This window comes from Pagrus pagrus, assembly GCF_965226575.1.
Source record: "Pagrus pagrus genome assembly, chromosome: 18".
Classification (NCBI taxonomy): domain Eukaryota; kingdom Metazoa; phylum Chordata; class Actinopteri; order Spariformes; family Sparidae; genus Pagrus; species Pagrus pagrus.
In genome coordinates this window covers 18,343,152-18,365,180 of record NC_140202.1, presented here as the reverse complement: position 1 = coordinate 18,365,180, position 22,029 = coordinate 18,343,152, and the positions used below count along the sequence as shown (strand labels likewise).

Genomic DNA, 22,029 nt, shown 5'->3' with positions numbered 1-22,029 from the left:
ATCCAATACAAGTTATGCAATAAAGTGTATTATTATGATGCCTTTAAAGGTGCACTATGTAGTTCTGGGGAAGACATTTTTAATCAGAAGAGAACGATCCTCATCGACTGATTTTGTTTTGCCTAAACAAACTCAATAAACAAACTCTCTTTGTTTTCATGACTGACTTAACTGAATAAACAAAGTGACCGTAACACACTTTCATACTGTATTACTTTGTTTGAAGCTAGAAAGGTGGCAGGGTCCGCCAAATATAAACAGTGTTCTGGGGAGCTTATTTCCCCTCTGAGAACAGCTTATTTGATCAGTTATGGAAAAGATAAATATTTCTGAGCTTGTATCTCATTAAAATTGTAAATAAACAAAAATTCTGAATTTATTCTCCAAAACTACATAGTGCCCCTTTAATGTTCACACATGTTTATTCACACTGTCATAGATGCGCTTATTAAATTAGATGTTGAGGTCGTAGTTAAAAGTGTTGTTCTATATTACATAAAGCGGTTATTCTAATATTCTGTGTAAAGGAGAAGGACAAAAAAAATTGAAACACTATATCTATCACTATAATTTATTCTAGTCCAACAGCACCTTTAACTATGAACTTTCTGAAAATATCGACCAAAATGGAACATGGAACAAACTGTTGCAATGAATTTGCACTAGATTGTAGAGTGTAACTTTTAAAGAGGCAACTGAGAATAAGGCTGTACTAACTTTAACTATGTAGTATAACCATACAATTTAACATGCATGTGCATGTCATGATCCTAAAATGACAGCAACTGCTTTTATTGCAGTCATTTAGAGCATACATGCAGTTAAAGGAAGGAGATTGTGGGAGATGCAACAAGTTAGCCTAGCCTCGCTCCAGCCACGGTAGCGCTGATTAGATATGCCTGCCAACAGGGCCCTGCCTCTGAACACTAATCAAATAGGAAACATTAGGCCAGACATCCCACCATCACAAAACAATTGTGTGGAACAGACAGAGCGGTCGACGATGCACTTTTTCCCCGAGAAGGGGGGGTGAGATCCAAACGTACTGTAGTCGGTCCCAGAGGAGGACAAAGCTAGTTGAATTAGAACACCTCCAAAACTGAGAAATTCCACGGTTCAGCAGGCCGGCTCGGCCCGAGGGCTCGCTGTCCACAGGTGGAGAGTGGAGTGTGCATGCGCTGCAGCGTGCATAGTGACATACAGAAACAGCTCACCTCCACTGAAACACACAGTCAATCACTGCACGGGCACAAGATGAACTATTACGTTACTTGACTGAACCTGTGACATCACCGTGTCTGACCAATGGCCTACAGCGCTCAGAGCCTGTACCAGATGATCAAAATGTAAACAGAGAAAGCTTTTTCCCCCTTTTTTTCTCCCTTTCCAGCCATGCACAGTGGAGATAAGCTACGCCGTAACCTCCATGGGAACTGCTATCACTCCCTGAGGAAAGCTCTCCAAAACAAAGCGCCGGGACCTGCAAATCCTACACACTTTTCTGTAGAACAAATCTGAAACTATGCAGAAATTCAAAGGCAGTTTTCAAAAGCGTAATGCATATGCATGGAGGAAATGAAAAGCCTTCTGCTAATATGTAAGCTTGACTGGAGAAGCGGCACAATAGCAGGAGAAGACACAAAGGCTAATTCATTAGAACAGATAATATTCAGACACTGTTAATTCTATTTGCCTCCCTAATTGGATGTAGCACAGAAGAGACAGAAATTTTATTCATTAATTAAAAGACAAGAGAGCAAACCATTGACAAGCACACACGCACACACACTATATGAACCGTTCAACAAATCTACACAGCTCTGTGGGTTTTTTTCTTTCTCTCCATCACCCTTCACGTGTAATACATCTTTTTTTCCCCTTTCTTTTAATTGGGATGGGGTTGATCTGAGGAGGGGCGATGAGTTGGGAAGCCTTGGGTGGGCTACATGGTTGAGGTAGTCACCGCAAGCGAATAAAGGAAATCAACAGTGTCAGCAAAGGACTCATCCCGCTCTCACTGTACCATAATCCAATCATCTCTAAGACAATGCTGCATTCAAGTGTAAATAAAACTGCGCTTATTATGCCCCGCTGTCAGGTATGAAGAGGGGAGAGGAGGGAAACAGAAAGAGGTATGAAAAAGAAAAGGAAGGAAAAACACACACACACACTATATACACACACATATACATAAAAACAAGCTCAACGGGCTGCCTCCTCCACAGTGAACAGCCTCATCATCTCCAGAAAAACCAACTTTCACCAAATGAGATGTAGCCCAGGGCTATATATTAAAAATGCATATCAAAGCAAAGAAAAATGGACGTGAGAGATTCTAACTAAATAAATTAGCATATCTAACTATCAAACCGCCTTCCTCTCCTCAATGGGAAGCGAGGACAGAAATGAATAATAAAACAGAGCCAAATACAAATGAATAAATAAAATAAATAAATCAAGACAAGTAGGACAGAAATTGCTTTCCATCCAGCGGCACGGATTTGCAGCCAAATGCTTTTTTTTGTGTGTGTGTGTGTGCATTGTTTCCAATATTCAAAGCACATTTTTAGGCATGAAAAGCTGGAGTCCTTTCAATTAGACACGGAAATTACCGCTAAAGAAGTTTAACTGTTTACTACAACGCTTTCAGATCACGGCTGCACCGTTTCACCTCAATAGTTGCGCTTAATGCCAACGTTACTTCCGCCAAAGCATCACAAGCGCCGCACAATGCACTTTATATTTAATTGTCAAAAATTAAAGGGGCACTGTGTGGTTTTAGACAAGAAATTCAAACACAGAAAGGCAATATTTACAATATTAATGAGGTAATAATACAAACTCGGAAATATTAATTTTTCTCCATAACTGAATAAACAAGCTGCTCTCAGAGGGGAAATAAGTTCCCCAGAACACTGTTTGAAGCTAGAAAGGTGGCAGGGTCCGCCACATATAAACAAAGTGGAAACAATTGTGTCGTCCTTTAACGTCAGTTTGTTTATTCAGTTTATTCAGTCGTTTATTTTGTTTGTTTAGACATAAAAAAAATCAGTCAATGAATGTCTTTCTCTTCAAATTTCCTACACAGTGCTCCTTTAACTATAAGCTGGAGTTTGTGTCTTTCCACAACATGCAGCACTCAGCTCAGACAAAGCTCTCAGAAAGAAAAGAAAGAAAAAAAAAACTTGTCAAATTCAGCCCAGCAGTTAGCTGCAATAAAAAGTTCACTGGTGCCACAAAAGTGATATAAATCCCTCAAACTTTAAATACCTAATGAGGTGATCGGCCCAAATGACTCCCAGATAAATGGCTTGTCATGCAGCCCCTCTTTGTTTATTGCTGCTCCTGATTTGCTTTATTGGCATATCTAATTCTTACTAATTATCAAAATATTTCTCACAAGTGGACTCATGACGGTGGCTGGTGTCTGCACACTGGAGGCACCATTGGAAATTGGCTTGAGTATCAACCATCTGCCATGAAACTAAACAGGCTAGTTTATCTAATCTCTACAATATAAACAACAGCATGCCTCATTTCTACACTTGTGCTGGAGGACCACAATATTGCCGTTTTTGACCGTTTTTCCTCTCAATCCAACAGCGGCGTCTTCGCTCTAATTGTGTTTTAATTCACCTTGTGCGGTGCGCTGCGTGGCCCTGGGAACGCGACGGGGCTTTCGCAGGGAATCCACCGCTATTAGGCCTATAGCCAGACCCAACAGATGCAGCGCAGTGACTTTGCATAACACTTAAATCTGCTTTAATTCCTAATAGGCTTGGCCTTGTGCTGCACAGATATTAACCAGTCACTTTGTTGCAATAGCCCGCTCATTTTTTTTCCTCCCTCTCTCTCTCTCCAGCAAAACATTAGCTTTATCACAGGCATGCAAGACGCAATAATTCACAGATATCAACTCAATAACACACTGTCAGCTCGATCCATATTGCAAGGGGAGGGCGCGGGGAGGGTGTAGGTAAGGTAAGGTAGGCGGGGGGGGGGGGGGTGGTGGTGTGTGTTTATTACACCGAAAATGCACGATTTAAACCAGGGAATCGATCCTCAAATTTAAAGCTACTGTACTTCAGGTGCATATAATTGAATTCAGCGTTATGGAGCCTCCAGCCATAAAAATGGGGAGCAGAGGAGAGAGCCACTGCAGAGCGAGACCGCACGGCAATCAATACGAAACAATTAAACACATTAACATCAACAGCAATGGAAGGCCTCCAGACGAACCATCATATGCCTTGTGAACTTGACATTGATGGTAAGCCTTTAGCTCTGAGATCTATTTCAATAGGCTACCACTTTCTCCACCTCTGCAGCAAGAAAAAAAAAAAAAATCCACAGCTTTACGCGCAGGCCATATCCAGCTCCCACAGCCCCCAAATGTAAAGCCCTTTTCTTTTTAAATATTGGCCTAAAGCTACAGCTTACCGCTGATACCCTGCTTTAACGTTAAAACCTGCGTAACAGATAATTGCCTCACGTTTTTTTCTCTCTCTCTCTCTCTCTCTCCTCCAACTCTCCATTACGCACGGCGGCGATTCACGCACGCGCAGCCTCTAATGCGCGCTCGCACACACACACATCTCCAGCACACACGCAGCAAAAGCACGGACGCATTATGCACACATGACTGCCCCTAATCAAAAGACTAAAACAATAACTCAGTCCATTGTATCACATCTAGCTTCTGACCTTAGAACATCGATCGGCAGATTTTCCTTGCAGAACAGAGCATGCTCTATTTACTGATGGCACAGCGGGGTCACACACACATGAGCAGAGGCTAAGCAGCACAAGAGTTGGCATTATGGGAAACATCAAACAAATGTGATTGTTGCAAAACAGCCGGTTATTCATTTGCACGGCTTAAAAAAAATAAATTAAGAAATAAATCAGAAAGGCTCGAGTGTTTGCTGTCATGCGCACACACACACACACACACACACACACACACACACACATTATCACGAATATATATATATATATATTTTTAAAAAAAGCTGTGTTACTTACGTGATCTGCAAGGTTAGTCGACGATCCCGAGAGTTCTTCGTGATCTGATTTTGAGCTGCCATCCCGTTCGTCAATAACTAGATCTATTGGCATTTTTCCTTTCAAACAACTGATGTACCGGTGGCAAAAATTGTCGCAGAGCTCGTGCACCTAGAGCAAAAAAAAAAAAAATACAAAAAATTAAGGGGGGGAGAGGAAAACACCTTTTTTCAGGATGGGATTGGTCCAAGAATAACTCCAATTAAGGGGCATTATCGGCGGCGAGGAAACAATAGTGAAATTGTTGCAGTGCTTATTATTCTCCTGAGACTGCAGCAACAAGTTGAACGACAAAAAAATAAACAGCATGCCGTGAGCTTGCAGGGGGGGTGGTGGTGGGGGGGGAATAACGAGCAGTTGAAACTATATCTGCGGATCGATAACAATGTGAGCAACGAGGCTGCAACGTATTTTATCAATAGTCACGTGGAGGGCTGGATAAATAAAAGAGCAGATTTTCATGGTAATGAAACGCCTCAAACTTTCTCCAAATGCAGCTTATTTTTAAACATCTGCTAAAAGCTGCAGCACTGCACCTTTAATAATATCAGCTGCATTCAAATATAGGATGTCTGCGCGCGTGGCGCCAGGAAAAAGTCTACAATTTATAAGAGTTATAATATTTACCTTTTCTAATTCCAAGAGGTGAAACCGTAATACTTGTATGGCTTGTATCATCTGGGGGGGGAAAGAGGAAATACACAGAATTATAACACAATTTAAAGGTGACATATTTTGTAATGCTTGATGCACTCTAGTGCACTGGCAGCTAACAACAGCTAAATATTTTCTATATATATTTTTAAAACTGTAAGAGCAAATCTGCATTTCACAATCTAATTGGTCATCACACACGCTGGTCAGCTGGGTCAGCTGAGCGAGCAGAGCGAACAATGACATGCGGCCAGTGTGGTTACGCAGCCGTCAACATCAAAAAACTTGATCTGACATGTGCGGAAGTTTAAATCATATGTTCACATATTTACTGTGTGATGTTAAGTATCCACCAGAAAAACAAGGCACAGCGTAACCGCAGCCAAGCGGCAATTATTTGAGAGACAAGAGAGGTCAAAGTGTGCGCTTACCAAATTGTCCAACTCTGGATTTGATGAAAATAAAGGTTTTTCTGCTCGGACCTAAAATAACACACCAAATGTCAAAGTTAGTTTGGCATGAAATGTGCGGAATGTGCGTCTATTTCCATCCTGAAATGTTGGCCTGATAACACTGCAGAGGACACACACTATCAATGGAAAAGTTTTTTTTTATTATTGCAATAAAGGCAGACAACTATGCGGCCACAGCAATCCCAAGTAATTCTTTCAGGAAATAATATTTGGAAATTGACCTGTTTGGCAAACACTGCAATGTCCTCATTGAAGGAGTCTGAGGAGCAGACATCGCCGCCTGCTACGCCGGGCTCCCTCGGAGTACACGTCGCCAACTCGCACTTCTCAAAAACCAGTGCGAGCAGTGGGAATAAAGGGTGACTGCAAGAGGGGAAACACAGCCTGAGTACAAGCAGCACACCGGCTCCACAAAGCCCACTGCAAAAAATGTCCCGTCAACCTGCGTATCTGTCGGCTCCCTGCACCCAAAACCCTCATTTTTCTCACAACAGCTGAAAATAAAAACACAATCGGATGAGTCTAATTTTACTTTCTCCCTCGCTGAACAGTTTTCACACTTTTCTTTAAGCAGATGGTCGCTTTTTCAAATGAGGCAGGCAACAACTAAAACAATAGATCTGGAGTCAGGGTCGTGGTTTTTGGAAGCTGTTTTGAGTTTGAAGCATGCGTAAAAGCGCGTCTGGGATATTTTACTCCTATAGTTTTGGGGCGTTTGAGGATTTTTTAAAACTCCATGTGATATTTATCGACTTGTTGGGACTGACATTTCTTGCAGTGCGGAGCAAAAAACGGCTGAGAAGTCAACAAAAAGTGCAACAAAAACAAGGCAGACATACACCAGAGCGGTCAGAGGGGTTTAAGAGGAATTATGGAGTCTGCAAAAAAAAAAAAAAAAAAAAAAAAACTTACAAGAAAATATTTTTTTGCAGATTCACACCGCAGACGTGCTGAGGCACAGATGACCTTATTGTTTCTTCTTTATTATGGCTTAAGCGTTCAAACAGAGGAAGAGTGGATAAAAAGGAGTAAAGTCTAACTAAAGACAAACAGTCACGTGAATAATTTTTAAAAACTGAATTATCATTTCAGAATAAGAGCCCTTTTTAACTTCACGACACTGCCACCAGTTTCGCCTTTTGTGTCGTTTAGATTTGTGTCAGTGTAAAAAACCTAAAGCTGAACTCTGCTCCGCGTAGGAAAAACGTGAGTAAAGGAGCTGAGGAGGATTTACTCTGCGCTACATCCCAGATTATAATGATACACTGTGGATTATGGCACTTTCTGCGAGCGTGTGTGAGCGAGCAATTTCTGAAAACATTTTTTTACCCCAAGTTTTGCTCTGAACGGTGAGAGCGTCCGAGTGCGTTTTCTTGCATTATTAGAGATCAACCTGACTAAAGTAGAATTATAAAAGACACACGGTGCGTCGAGACGGCGCTCTGCGTGTCTGTGTTGCTGCAAACAATATTTGGAAAACGTCAGAGAAGTTTTTATGAAGTCTCTGGAAGAGGAGAGACTATTTTAAACGCTGGGAAATAATAAGTGGAGTAATTTTAAAGCGACCTCTATATCATGGAGCAATTGTTGTGATGTTGAAAATTGCTTTTGTTGTGTTTAAACGCAGTGTGTGTGACTCTCGAGCTGTGCACTGCGCACAGGGCTGCCTCCATATTATTTTATAGCTTGTATTTCAGGCTCAAGGCTCACTCTCACTCACTGCAGGCTCGACGATGCCTTTCTACAATGCGTCTAAAATTACACATCAACAAAACTCCCCTGACCAACAATAGAGCTCCAAAACTGCGGTCAATCCTGCACAAAACGCTATTTAAATTTAGCGGTGGGAGAGAAACTCCCAACAAAAACAAACTTGGGAGAAAAGCTGAAAAGTCAGTTTTAAAAAAAAAAATTAAAAATCTTAAAAATACGCGTATTTCGTGCAAACCTTACCCATAAATTTGATCTTTATCCCTCTTTAAAACGTCGTTGACAGCAGAGCCCATGCTGGTGGGCATAACGTTTGGATGGGGAGCGTGGGTTCCGTAGTGCTGGCTGGCGTGCAGCGGCGGTCCGTGGTTCAGATGGTGGACCTGGGGAAGCGGCCGGGGAGCATGCGGGTCCCCGTACATCGACGCCGTGACTCCGTCCATCCCACCGTAATGGGCCAGCTCATCGTACTGGGAATGAAATCAGAGCAAAAGTCAGCGGGCTGCCCGGTTACTTTTTCTGAACAAAGTGCTAAAAGGCATGCCGTCTCACTGTGAACACACGCAAACAGAGAAACTGAATAAGCTGTTGCTTGGAAAAAATGCGCTGCAAAAGTGTCATATATATAAAATCTGCTAAAGGGTTTGTCATTACCAAAAACATTTTAAGCTCGGTGCTCCGCGAAAGAGAGTTTGGTGGAGGAAAAAGAGCGAATTAGTTTGGAGTCTCCTGTGAAACTGCTCCACGACTGTCGTGGAGGCTGTCGGTAAAGGCAGAGGCTGTCACTTTGCTTGAAGAGAAGGGGCGCTGCAAAAATGTCAAATCTAGCGGCTTTGATATGAATACTTTGTAAATTTGCCACCACCCGACGAGAGGTTATCGATACGAGGGCCACCCTACAGTGGATTTGAAACAGGTAAGTGTAGGAGATTTAAAACCTACCCTTTGCGCCATCAGGCTGCGCTCCAATAAACTCCTGTATCTGTCGTATATTTAATATCCCAGTCCCGGTTAGAAAGTGATTTAGTGGCAAGATTCCTTTTTCAACCAACTTTGCGACTTCTCCTATTCGCCAGTGTGGTTCAGTTGAAATCGTAGCATCAGGGAGTTTTGAAATTTTTCTTGTTTTCCCTCTTTCCTCGGAAAAAAAAGAAAAAAATGCGCCAAAGTGAAGGTTACAATCGGCCCATCAACAACCTGCATGTAACTAAACTGTCGTGTCTCATGGCTTTTTGCCACTCCAGCTGTCAATCAAAGCCAGAGGTTGTCAAGGTAATGAATGAATGACGGTCGGTGATGATGTTCAAGAGAAGGACGAATCTTTTTAGTCCGTTTTCATCCCGCAAGTCCGCGTCTCCTTTAATGCCTCCAGATCGCTATCTTGTTTTATTATCACTGTAAAAAAAAAAAGGGAAAAAAGCAGTAGAAATTAAGAGATTGCGATTCGGATCTTTCCTTTCTTTCCCCCGTAGGTATTTCGTCTATCTGGCGAAACTGAGATGAGTGAGTGTCAGCGAGTGTTGGCAGGTTGGCTGCTAGCTTGCTTATAGAAACAGAGTCAGTTCGCAGCGCTGAGCGGTGGGCGAATGAAATGACGGATCCCGGAAGTAGTGGTGGCCATAGCCAGTCCTACAGCAGCTCCAGAAAAGAGAGAGGAGAGACCAAATCTTGTGTTATGCAGAGTGTATGCGAGGCACAGGGACGGCTTCAACTCCACACTGGGGGTAAAAGGCAAACCAACACAGCTCCAACTCCCACCCAATTCCTTTTTTTTTTTTTTTTTTCCTCGCAGAGAAGAGACCTGGAGAAGGAGAAAAAAAAGCAGAAAAATGTTGAATGAGGAAGGTTTAGCAGCGCGGACACTTCGACTGCAACTCCTCCGAGTTAAATTAAACACACCACTGACTGAATCAAACCACACGAATCATGATTTAGAGCAGAAAAGTTCATTTTAATGCAGAATTGCGCACCACGTACCCAAACTTTTACGCACAGACACACAATAAGATATGTGAGCAGTTATGCATCCTGATAGGAGTCAAACAAAGGATTATAAAGCTAAAATTATCAGGAAATCTTATGAATGCTGAGTTTAATATATGAGCATGACGCTTACTTGTTATCTGTTTTGTGGTTATAAGCCGGTGTGCCTAATATCTCAGTAATGCCTCCTAATCTTACAGCTAATTATCGCTCTGGTCGTTTTTAGCAAATTAAACGACACGCAGCACCCCTCTAAGCCCAGAATGAACTTTTCCAAGAGGGGGAGAGAAAAAAAAAGCTTTTGTGGAGAAAGTAATTTTGTATGTTTCTTTCGTCCAATCCCCTCTCTTGATAGAAATCCGTGCCTTACCTCAGAGTAGTCAATTATCAAAGCTCCCCAAGATCATCAATCATGTGAGGAGATTGAAGTTTAGAGGAGGAGCAACGCTCCGGCCATCGATTGCAGTGAAGCCCTTTTTGGAGTCTGGGCACTTTTACGCACAAAAACAGAAGCAGGCCATCTATCCCCTTTAATATTTAGCTCCATCAATGCTAATATGGCATCATGGGTGTATTGACAGGTTCTCACATAAAGGCTCCATTTATGGCTCCGTGACATTTTTGATGGTGGAAATTAATTATTCACAGGTTAGGATTAAGGTAGACACACGCTCAGGGAGATGGGCTGTGGCTACCGTTGGAGGGTCAATAAACTCTCCCAACAAACAAAAATACCAGGCAGAGTTGCTCAGGGTCGATTACAGTAAATGGCAAGGGTTTTTTTTCCTTTTTGTTTTTTTTAAAGAAGGGAAAAAGATTTAATAAATGAAAGCGTGACAACAGTTATGTTTGTTGGCATAAAGGGGGGGTGGGAAGTGTAGGACTGCAGGGTTTGACAAACGGCTGTGTGGACATTTCAACGTGCAATACCCCGGGAAGGAGCTGCAGAGCGGTGCGCAGAGAGCCAAGGCAGTCACCGTCTCCAAGTCTCTCTCTTTACACTCTGTAAACACAACCAGCCCGGCAGACTCTGCTATTGAAGACTGATATTTTCATAAGCTAAATACTATCGTTCACATTGATTTGTGCACTAACGCTTGACTTTTTTTTTCCTCCTCCATCCTCCTCCTTTGGACAACTACGGTAAGTAGCATTAAACCTTATACTGTATCTAGCGCTTTGTTGGGAACGCGCGTCCGTCCGCGGCGCAGCGAAGGCAAAGTTTTGAGGCTGGACTTTAAAAAAAAAAAAAAAATGCAGAATATATTTCATGCAGATGTTTAACCGAGGCGTTAAGACGCGCGATGTGTCCGAAAAATCCGAGCGCCGGAGCGGAATTTTTTTTCAAACACACACTCCTAAATCTCGCAACTTTTACCGCATCTTTACGCGCATTTATTGTGGAAATATGTGATTTGCCCCCGAGGAGAGTGATGCAAACACCCGAAGAGCGTGTGAAAATAGCAGAGGCTAATTATGCGTGTCCAATGCACGGCTCCGCAGCAACACATCCTTCCCTATAAAACTTCCAGCGACGACTCCCAACGACGCGAAATTCAAACTCCCGTCCTCACGCGAACTATTTATTTGACTAATTAATGGAGGCAATAAACACGAGACATCAGCATGAACAATATTTAGGCAGTGAAATAGGTTAATTTCGCTTAATAACAGCGTGTGACGCGACATTACACAAGTCGGTGCTTCGTTTTCTAATTTTATTTTAATCATCGTTCACTCAATAGGTAATTAAAATTAATTTTCCCCATAAACAAGACCTGTGCCAACTCAAACTCCCCTGCGTCTAACCCGAGCGCGTTTACAAGCCAGATAATTCCAGGAGGACACCTCTCGCAGACAATTGCACTTTTTTTAAAAGTAGTTTTGGATTTCTCACAAGTGGCTTTTTCTTTTCTTTTTTTTACCGCTGCGACCCCCTTTTTCAGGTGCGCAAACACAACTCGCATGAATAGGAAAGAAAGAAAAAAAAAATCAGTGGTTGGCATTAACAGGCGGTAAAATTTCATCTGGTGGTGTCAAATTGAGGTCAGTTTAGGGTTAAAGCTCTCGGTGTCCGTGTGGGACATGGCCAGCTGCGTTTGGATTCATTAGGGGGGCAGAGGATCCATTTCAAGGAAAACACTACTGGGACAATCACCAGGGTAGAGATCCACTGCATGTCACATCCTAAAAGGTGCACCCAGGACCGCCTGCATGCGACCGAGGCTGAGCACTGAACTTCCCACTCCTCTGTTTACTCTTTGCAGGACTCGCAATCCCCTCTCGTCTCCCCCTCTCTCCCTCTCTCTCCCTGCAGGGCTCGGTTGCTCACACACACTCAAGCCTGTTGCTAAATATGGAGAGAAATGCATTGTTGATTTTAATTCCCTCAAAAAGATCAGTGATATGAAACGGGCTTCAAATCCTCTTAGTGACCTTAAACACTCCTGGAGAAACAATCGGCGCTCAACCGCAGGAACAAATAACATCGCCCTAATCTTGTTTGTAACTTTGTTCTTCTTTGGCCCTCTTCAGTATTTGAGATTATGTAAATCAGCTCAGCTAATGTATAGAGGCGCCGAGATAAGACTGGATCATAGACTGACTAGTGGAGAGGCTCGGGAGGAAGGGAAAAAAGGGGGGAAAGCCTGTGTTTAAAAAAAAAAATATATGAAAATAAAAGAAAAGCAGCTGTGGGCTCATAATTTAAATTAAAAGTTGATCTTTTGCAGTGACACGAGTAACGCAGTCCCTCACTGTCCCCTATTTCTATCAATAATTCCCACAATCTTGATTTTCACTTATTTGCTTGAACACAATTTTTTAAAGATGATTTTATTTATAATTCAATTTATAATATGTCCACTCTCCCCTTGTTTCCCCCCCTCACGCAGAAAAAAAAAAAAAGCCTCACCTCACTCATCTCAGCCTGAACTCTTCCTGACCCCCGCAGTGAAATGTGACTATAGGGTTTCAGAAAGTGGAGTGAGCAACTCAAATACTTGTAAAAGTTTCGCGACTAACTGTAAATTCTTCAGCTCCAAAGCCTCATTTTCCCCTCCACCGATTCTCAGAGTCTGGTGTCAGAGGGTTAGTAAAGGGAGGAGGGAGAGAGAGGGGGGAGAGAGAGGGGGGGAGAGAGGGGGGGGGAGATGAGGCCAGCAGCAAATGTAACTGTGGCTTTTTTTTTTTTTTTTCTCTCCCCTTCGTGGACTCATGAGAGAATACGCGGCCGTGGAGCGACACCTGGCGGCCGCAGCGGACGCCGAGCCGTCGAGAGCTTTGCAACAAATGAGAGAAGGCCCCTGAAAATAAAAAATAAAATCAAAAATGATTCAATTATTCGGAAAATTCACGCGGAATCCGCGCGAGAAAATCGTGTTTTTAAATTGAAATTAAAGGCACTGCGATCAAATTGTTATTTCCTCACAACGGACGTCATTTTAAAATATCATCAAAATGTAGATTTTTGTCTGAACCGAGCCTCCACCGGATTTGTTTCTTGTAATATTGAATTTATTCGCTGGCAGTGCTTCGACCTTTAATTCGGCTGGACTGTTTCCTTCTCACGCTGATGCTGTTTCACGATTTTGACTCGTGCCACACAAATTAGGAAAAAAGTGGCCTTTATTGCCTTTAGTTTGTCTTTAATTACGTGTGCGAGAATTATTCCTAAATTTGCGCATTCAGGCGATTTTTCAATTAATTTTGAATCCAAGTCGGCCTTCATATAAATCCAAATCAGATCGATAAAAAAGTATTTAACACGCAGTTTTATATCCAACCCCCCAAAAACACACTGATATTTGTATTATCATTTTAATACTCACACAACCCGGGTGATTTTTTATTATCTGCTATTAAACGCGTTATTGCATGTTGAAATAAAAAAATAAAATAAAATAAAAGAGCTGAACAGAAGCTCAGGATAAAAATGAAAACAGAATAAATAAATCATTTATTCTGCTTTTTAAAAAAACCGCGCGTCAAAGCCATAAACACTATCAAAAGAAATGTTTAATATCAGAAAATAACTTTTATAAAAATGAATTTATTTCACGTGTGAACCTCTAACGCGCCTTTCTCCCCTCGCCATGTAAAGAAATGAAGCCCTCCTCTGAGCTGTCTGCAGCCCCTCTGCACAGCCTCAGCTCTGCTCGGCTGTGACACACTTTGAGCGGGTCACCGCCGAGATTAGAGCCCGTCGTTAACGCCTGTGCGGATACACCAAATGCTGATTTAATGAGCTTGCATCGGGTGTTTGTCCCAGAATACCTGGTGTGCAATGTGTCCAGCGCCACAGACTGTAATCCCCGTGTTTCCCCCGCTAACACGTGGCTTTGGGGACAGTCTCATTAAGACCTTGCGGGTTCACGCGGGCGCATGTGGAGATCTGCGTACGGTTCCTCGTTTTTTTTTCTTCCTTTAAACTCCAGTTTAGATTGAACAGGTCGAAGCCTATAAGGCCCGTATCCAGCCACATTACCACATGTAATTGAGAGAAGTTTAAGTGGAGGCCGGGAAACCGAGGAGTTAATAGCGGTGACCCTCTTGCTGTGCCTCTGTCGCTCATCATTTATCAGGCTTAAGGGGCTTAAACAGGCAGCACAGACCCACCTTTTATTACATATCAAACCCTCTCTCCCTTATCTACATTATAGGAAATACATGCATCGTTGCCTGTTATGCGGATTTGGAAATAGAAACATGTCCAATAAAGTCGCCCTCCTCCGCTGATCAGAGGAAATATGGCTTTAGGCGCTGCAGAGACAACCTCACCGGTTTAAGCCTTTATTAAATTGTATTAATTCCCCTCTCCGCTTTGAAATGAATACAAATTCCCCCCTCTTGTTGTGTTTGTCCGGTGCGGGAAGCGGGGGAATGGAAGTGCGGATGCTTTCACGGTTTCAATATGATTAGAAAGTGAATAAAAAAAAGAAAGATGGCAGAGTTGAAGCCTCTCAGAGCGCCTGCAAAACTTCTCCACATCTCGAAATGGAGCGTTTGAAAACCCTCGGAATTATCAGAGACGTTTTTTTAACAAGGCTGTAAAGAAAATATATATTTTTTTTGTTGTTGCATATCTTGAAGAGCTGCTTTTATTCATGCGGTTGATTCAAAAGGTTAGAAAAAGGAGAAGAGGAAACGTCTTTGTGAAAAGTTGGGATATATTTAGCCCGTCCGTCATTCACACTTTATTTATAGCCTTAATGAATTACACCTCCTTTACAGTGGGACCATTAAAAGAGAGAAAAATAAAGGCTCTGTGCACATTTAACCCCAAAGTTTATGTAATTGTTTTGTTTTTTTCTGTGCTAAAATTCCTCCATATTTCATATTTCAGTACAGGAGTGCTATTTCTTTCTTTTCTTTCTTTTTTTTTTTTTTTGCTGGCACAGTGTTTCAGTTAAACTTCAGGGCCAGGCCGAAGTTGTCTGCTGGTTTCCTCCAAGGAGAGCTCAGTCAGTCAGCCTGAACGCAGCTGCACTCACATGGAGTGACGGGTTTTGATATTCTAGTCACACAACAGAGTAAACACTGCTCTCCTATTCAATAAACATCATTGACAAGGTTGCATATCCAGCCATTTGAAAAATACTGAGCTTAACCCCAGCGAGTGTTAATTTATTTTTTATTATTTGTAAATGAAAGTTTGCAGCTATTTTCTCCTCCTCATCTTTTATGTATATACTGTAAAACTGTTTATTCTCTGAGACGATCCTGTAAATGTCCTGATCCTTTTTAATGCAACACCATTAAAATATTTTCAAAATGTCTTTGGGTTTATTCTCTTTTATATATATTTTTCAAAATGTGTTTTTCTCTTCGCTTCAGCACATGTGAAACACACTCCGGCTCATAAGCAACACACACGCCACAGAGACTTCCGGCTAATCGAATGACTGAACCCGAGAGACAAAAACTATTCATTTGAGTTATAATAAACTTCTCACTCAGCGTCTGACCTCGTGCTCGAGCCCCCTCACAGCATGGGACAGGCACACACACACACACACACACACACACACACACACACATACACACACGACTTGCTCAACGCAGCCTCAGTCATGACTCCGCATGTTTGAGGACACTCGCGCGAAACAATGCAGCTAAACAAATGCAGATGGTTTGTTTGTTTGTGTTTGTGCGTTTTGTTTTTGTCCCCCTACTTTTTCTCCCCCCCCTCCCTGTTTTGTTTATGTGTTCCCATTTCCATCTCCTCTCAGACACCGAGCTCTCCCTCTCCTCCCCTCCTTCGCTCCCCCCTTCTTTTTTCCTCCCTCCCTCCCTCCCTCCCTCAACTCTGGTTCTGCAGGAGTTCACATGATCAAGCATGGTACCCAGGTAATTACCTGGCATTGTCAAATAAAGCGGCCACTGATTCAAATGAGGAGTGAAATATCAAAGAGCAGCGTTGCCTTTGCAGCCACTACTTATCCACACAGGAGACAGAGAGGAGATCTGAGAGCTCGGGGACCTGCAGGGAGGCAACAACAACACTCAGCCTTCCCTTCCTACATAAATACCACCAATGGAAGCAACAGAGCCAAACATGCCCAGGTTCACTGGTAACAGCGTATGTATTTGTATTACATATCCTACTTGTCCGTTAATAGCTCGCGGTGTCCTTTATGGTGGCCGCAGTGCAACTTTAACAAGAAGGATCTTGCTGTACTCCCAGATCTCCCTGATGTGTGTCCTGCTGAGTCTCTCTCACAAAGGTCAAAAGGTTGAAAATTCACAATTGTGCTCTGAAGCTGTCACAATCGGAGCGGACACGCGATGTTTCCGATCCTCCGTTGAGCAGCGTTTATTCAATGTTTTTGGATCAGACACAAAGGGAGGACTAAAGGGAAGCTAGTCGCCGAGATTGGAACTGAACGGCGCATTAATGTCCAAAAGTCCAAAGTCCTCAGCTCCAATTAGCTCGTATAACCGCAGCAATCATTTATAATTTGCAGAGTTTGTGTTTTATTTTTTCCCCTCTTGGTGAAAGTTGCGCAGGCTCGGATGAACCTCTCCTCGGTTCTGCTTTTACGACGTATAATCTAATATGCTGTGTAATTCCCCCTGCCGTGCGATGACGCCTTGATTCGGGGCAGGGCTGACAACAAGACCTTTGACACTTTGACACAGTAAGTGGAAGGTGATCTCAATGAACAATGTCATCGCTCTGGAAACAACCCCGTGCGAACAAACCTCATTCCGGCTCCCCTCACGTTCGAACTAGACAAGCGTCGTCCTGGGATTTCAGTCAAGCACAGAGAGAGTACCTGTAATTTGACTTGCCACGTCTAAATGGAAGTTGAATAGGTTACATTGTGCAACAACAAATAAAATGCTCGCAATGCTTTAGTGGCTGTTTTTCATGGTTGGAGGCGAAATGGGGTTGGTGACGATGTTTGAGTGTTTAACGCTATAAACACACAGACTTCCCTCCCTCTGGCATATGGAAGGCTCCCAGGGACACTTTGCATGTAAATATTCATAGGGTGATGGGATGGGCTATTAATTATTAAGCACAGTAAAGAAGTGCAATGCTTCGACATTTAACACATGAATCTTATTTTTTATTTGCTGCACCGGAGGATGAACATTTCGAGGTGAGACGAGACATTTTTCACAAAATGGTTCTCGTCGTGGGGCCAAAAAAAGGGATGTAATGACGACTTTTGAGGAGCAATAATTCTGAAACCGAACATGAGAATATACATGAATAACATCTGGGCTACGAGGCAAAGTTAAACTGATCACAACGGGGCACAGATGCATTTATCAAGTACATTTTTTTTTCTAGGAGCTGCATCGGTTAACTGTTGAATAGATTAGTTGATCAAAAGTAGGGAACGTAGTCATTTTTTAAGGAAAAATGTCAAACATCTGCCGGTTCCAGTTTTTCAAAAGGAAGGATTTGTAGCTTTTCTTTGCCATATATGAAAGTAGATGAAGAGCACTTGGGGTTTGGACCGTTGGTTGGACAAAAAAGCAATTCAGATTTTGCAGATGTATCAATCCCAGCCCTGATTTTCCTGCAAACCTTTCTTTTTTCATAAAAAGTAGTGGCACGACTACTGTCAAATGTCACTTTCCTTTGATTTTTCACATGTAAAGTGGAACTTCGAGCACTGCCTGCGTAACTTTCCAGGTGAACTGTATCCGCACTCATACCTGCAGCTCTTTCCCTCTGCCCGGCCTGACAGACTGTCACAGTGTGATGGAGCTCGAGTGGGGCCACCAGCGAGAGGTGGTTAGAGGTCCATACCTGAGCTTCACACTCCAGACATTTGACAAGCGAGGACAGACTATGACTGTAAAGTTAGATAAGGGGAGGAACGGGCGAATAGTGTAATTCTATACTTGGGATACAGTTTGGTGACTGACAGTGTTGTGCTGAATCCATATCGTGTTTAAAGACATTGAAAGGAAAACACGTTGCGTATGTGTTCGTTTTCTTTTACGTTCGCTGCATCTCGCCCCCCCGAAGCGGCACCCATTTCTTGAAAGTTGCAGATATGAGACAGAACGGGCTTTTCAATCATGAGCAGAGGGAGAAAAAAAAATGACCTAGATACGATCAGATCTTTGCGAGCTCACATCCTATTGTGCCTCTGACAGAAATGAACCAGTGATCTCCATCATCTATGTTGACACAAGTCAAAATCAAAAAGGACACTGCCATTCTGTAAGATCCCTCCAATCCAATCCAATTCATTTGTGCCCTGAAATACTCGGTATCATCTGAGTGGAATTGAATTAACAATTTCCCTAGCTGATTTGGTCTTTTTAAAACCCTCATTACACAGAAGCATTGTATATATTATCGAATCCCTCAGAGGAATATGGAACGAGGAGTCTATGTTCATCCTATCATTACCAAGTTGTAATATTATAATCAATTAGCATGGATGAACTAATTGTCCAATCTCTCACTTGCTAATTAACCCCCGGAAATATAAATGGGACAAACTAATGCACGATTTTTTAAAGGGGATGCACAAATTGAGCTCACGCTTTAGTTAGCGTGGTTGGGTTTCTTCAGCGGGTCGTCAATATGTATGAGCCACATCAAAGCGCAGAGATGGAAACGAGGCCTGCACAAAAAAGCAGAACACATTTCAGATCCAGAATATGCAAATGTGTTGGTTTCTGTTGAACTCTGCTGTTTGCATAACTTCGGTTGACACAGTCTATGAGAGCTTTTCTGTGCCACTTGTGTACAGACTACAAAACACACTGTCCTTTGGGATATTTTATTTTAAAAGCCGCACTCGCAGCTCTGCATAAATACACAGAGTTTCAACGCATTTGGCGACACACTTCTTATTTTCCAAATTGCCGCAGCCTAAATGTGTCTGGAATTACATAATTTGATGTAGAGCAGAATTTCTTTTTGATGCGAGTTGATCTTTGGTGCTCACGCACGTGTCGTACATGAATGCGATGTGCGTGTCACGCTGCTGGCTGAAGCGGAGCAGCAGAAGTTGACTCCAGACGACAATCAAATACTGAACGAGACACTCCAGGAAAATCAGTGAGATGTTTGCTTGTGTAACTGCACACTTTAGTTTCCAGGGAGGTGCCCTTGACTGACTTTCAGCATGATTCACCAACAATGAGTCTACTGTAAAAGAAGCCAGCGATCGGATTACATTTAATTTAGAGTTTGACAAACAACAAGGATCTAACCGGCTTCTAAAATCCAGTCACATTAAGTTATTTCTATTGCAAAGACACCGTCATGTGTCAATGTCACGCTCATACAAGATCGCTTATTGTTTATTGCATGAGCCCAAGATGGGAAATTGGCCCCAAAATGGCAGCCAACTTTTTTGTTGTCGCTCTTGGGTCCTTTGTTCTGTGTTGTTGTCAAATTTGAAATTTAATACTATTTTTCACCTGACTCCATCTTTAGGAGAGACATCCTGCATTCTCCTTTAATATTCACGGGTTGTTAATTATTAAAGGTATGTATTTGAATTATAAATATACTAGTTATACAGAAGTAGGCAAAGCAGGCATATAGCCTGAGGCTAAATTCCTCCATTACCCATTATTTTCCAGTCTGCCGTCTCCATATGCCTGCCTCCTATTCCTATGTCATCTCAAAAAACAGAGGCATTCCTTTGTACTTACCTACCCCTCCCCACTTTGGCCACCCGAAAAAAAATCTCCCCCTTCGTACATATGTGTGCTGCTTCCTTGAAGTAGGATGTCACACTTGTCTTAAATATAATGAATCACTATCTTCAAGGCATCCCTGGATCCCAAACACTCCCCACAGAAACCTGCCTAGTCCTCCCCCGTTTCCAGCCTTCCTACATGTCACAAATCATCCGTTGTGGAGGGCTCTCCACTAAATCATTAACATTGTCAGAAATGACTGGGGCCAAGAATGGGAAGAGCCCTGAGATGCAGCCGAGGCGTACGTACGTATGATGGGAATATAGGATGGTAAACAAAGAGACGCAGCCTTATACCCGATCCTCCCTTTTCCTCGCCGTTCCCCTTTGCCTCCCCTTTGGTTTTCTCCTTTTTTTTTTATTTCTCTCCACTTCCATGGGATTTGTGAACAACAAGAAAGAAGTACAGTGTGAGGAAAAGTAAAGAAACTGTCAAAGAAGTTTAACAACTCTCGCGAAATTCTTTACCTCCGTTCTCTTAACTGCTGCAGAGTTTTTTCCTTTTTCCTCATGAGTTTTTCCTAAAAGCTCTTTGTTGCAAACACACTGGAAAGAACTGTTCGGTGCAACATATGAGATTACGTCTCTGGACCATTTTGATAAAGATATCCACACGAGTCCACTGTGCGGAGGATAATCAAAAATAGGGCTTCTTTTCCTCGCTCGGCTCGTCTAAAACTTTGGTGCCTTTGTTGTCTCAGAATGATAATTCTCCTGTCATACAGCATTATAGTTTGTTCCATATATGTGCCATGTCTTCAAATGCAAGCTCCTCATGTGACGCTACTTATCAGGCAATTTCCATTTAATGCTATAGCCGCACTTATATCTTACGCATACACTCCTACCTATGCTATCATCCATCAAAAGGATTACTAATTTTCCTTCAATTTCCGTTGCTCTCCTAAGAATCTAAAGGATGATTGATAATGGATGAAGGAAAAGCACAGTGGTACTGTTTTTAACCTTGCTCAAGTCATTAATCCGCTTTATACCCATGAAGGTAGTAAAGGAGACAATGAATTAGTCATTAAAGCACAGGTCAGTTTATTAGAATTCCTGATTGAACTGTAAAACGACTTCTCCCGGGCTGCACCGGGCGGACGGAGGAATCTGCAAAACCAGGGAGAAAAAAGGAGCTGATGGAAGCAGACGGAGGGATTCCTGCACGAGTGCATTTTCTCTTGAAGAAAATGACAGAGGGGTGTATCGGTAGCCATCGTTCACCTGACAAGATAACGCCTAATTAGCGCACCGCTGTGTATCTGCACATAGTCAGAGAAGAATCACATGCCAAGGATCATTTGAAAAGGATCAAAGTACAGGAATGATGCTGGCATGACAGAGGAGGAGAGCACGCACACACACAAACACACACATGCACTTAAAACACACAAAACCTGGAGTGACCATTTATTTGGTCGAGCTTGCTCCGTGTCTTTGTTGCCATGTAACGTTGCTGATGTGAGCGCTGGCTTATGTTTGTCACCATTTATTAAGTCGTGTGGTTGTTGGCTCCGCTCCACAGGGAAAGTTCAGACGGCCTCGGATGTTTGCTGCTCCCTAAAACAGAGTAATGATCTAATGACTGGTGGTGGGGGTGAGGGGGGGGGGGGGGGTCACACAGGGACTGAGAGGATGTAATGGATAGGATCAAACCAAAACACGCCGCAAAGTTGGCACTGTTAAACAATGGATTCAGTCTGTTGCGGAGTAACGTCAGTTTGCAAAGTTCTGCAGCAGCAGGAACATAACCGCTTACACGTCACGTCAGAAAGCGTAAGAATAAATGTAATATAAAATAATGATCAACAAACTTTGTGTCCTCAAATCTATGCCTGTTACTATTCAGAGGATAATCACAAGAGCACCTTTCACATTAATATTCTGAAATGACTCAGCGTACATGAGTGTGAGGTTCAGCAGTTTATAAACCCCACCGTGCGCTCCCAAACAGCCTG

At 42.6% G+C, this 22,029-nt stretch overlaps 1 protein-coding gene across 6 annotated transcripts in view; it reads right to left on the bottom strand.

The window, feature by feature from the left end:
- The window catches only part of meis2a (Meis homeobox 2a), a 178,921-nt gene that overhangs the window by 70,451 nt on the left and 86,441 nt on the right, over nt 1–22,029 (bottom strand). For 4 of the 6 annotated variants that reach the window (XM_084381826.1, XM_084381821.1, XM_084381822.1 and 1 more), the window contains exons 2-6: nt 8,145–8,371; nt 6,413–6,554; nt 6,150–6,200; nt 5,692–5,742; nt 5,026–5,175 (exon numbers count right to left, since the gene is read on the bottom strand). In XM_084381826.1, coding sequence (XP_084237952.1) covers nt 5,026–5,175; nt 5,692–5,742; nt 6,150–6,200; nt 6,413–6,554; nt 8,145–8,371 — 621 coding nt within the window. Of the gene's footprint in view, nt 1–5,025; nt 5,176–5,691; nt 5,743–6,149; nt 6,201–6,412; nt 6,555–8,144; nt 8,372–8,555; nt 8,662–8,843; nt 9,661–22,029 lie in introns of those variants that run through there. The other 2 variants (XM_084381824.1, XM_084381825.1) reach the window with 2 other exon arrangements.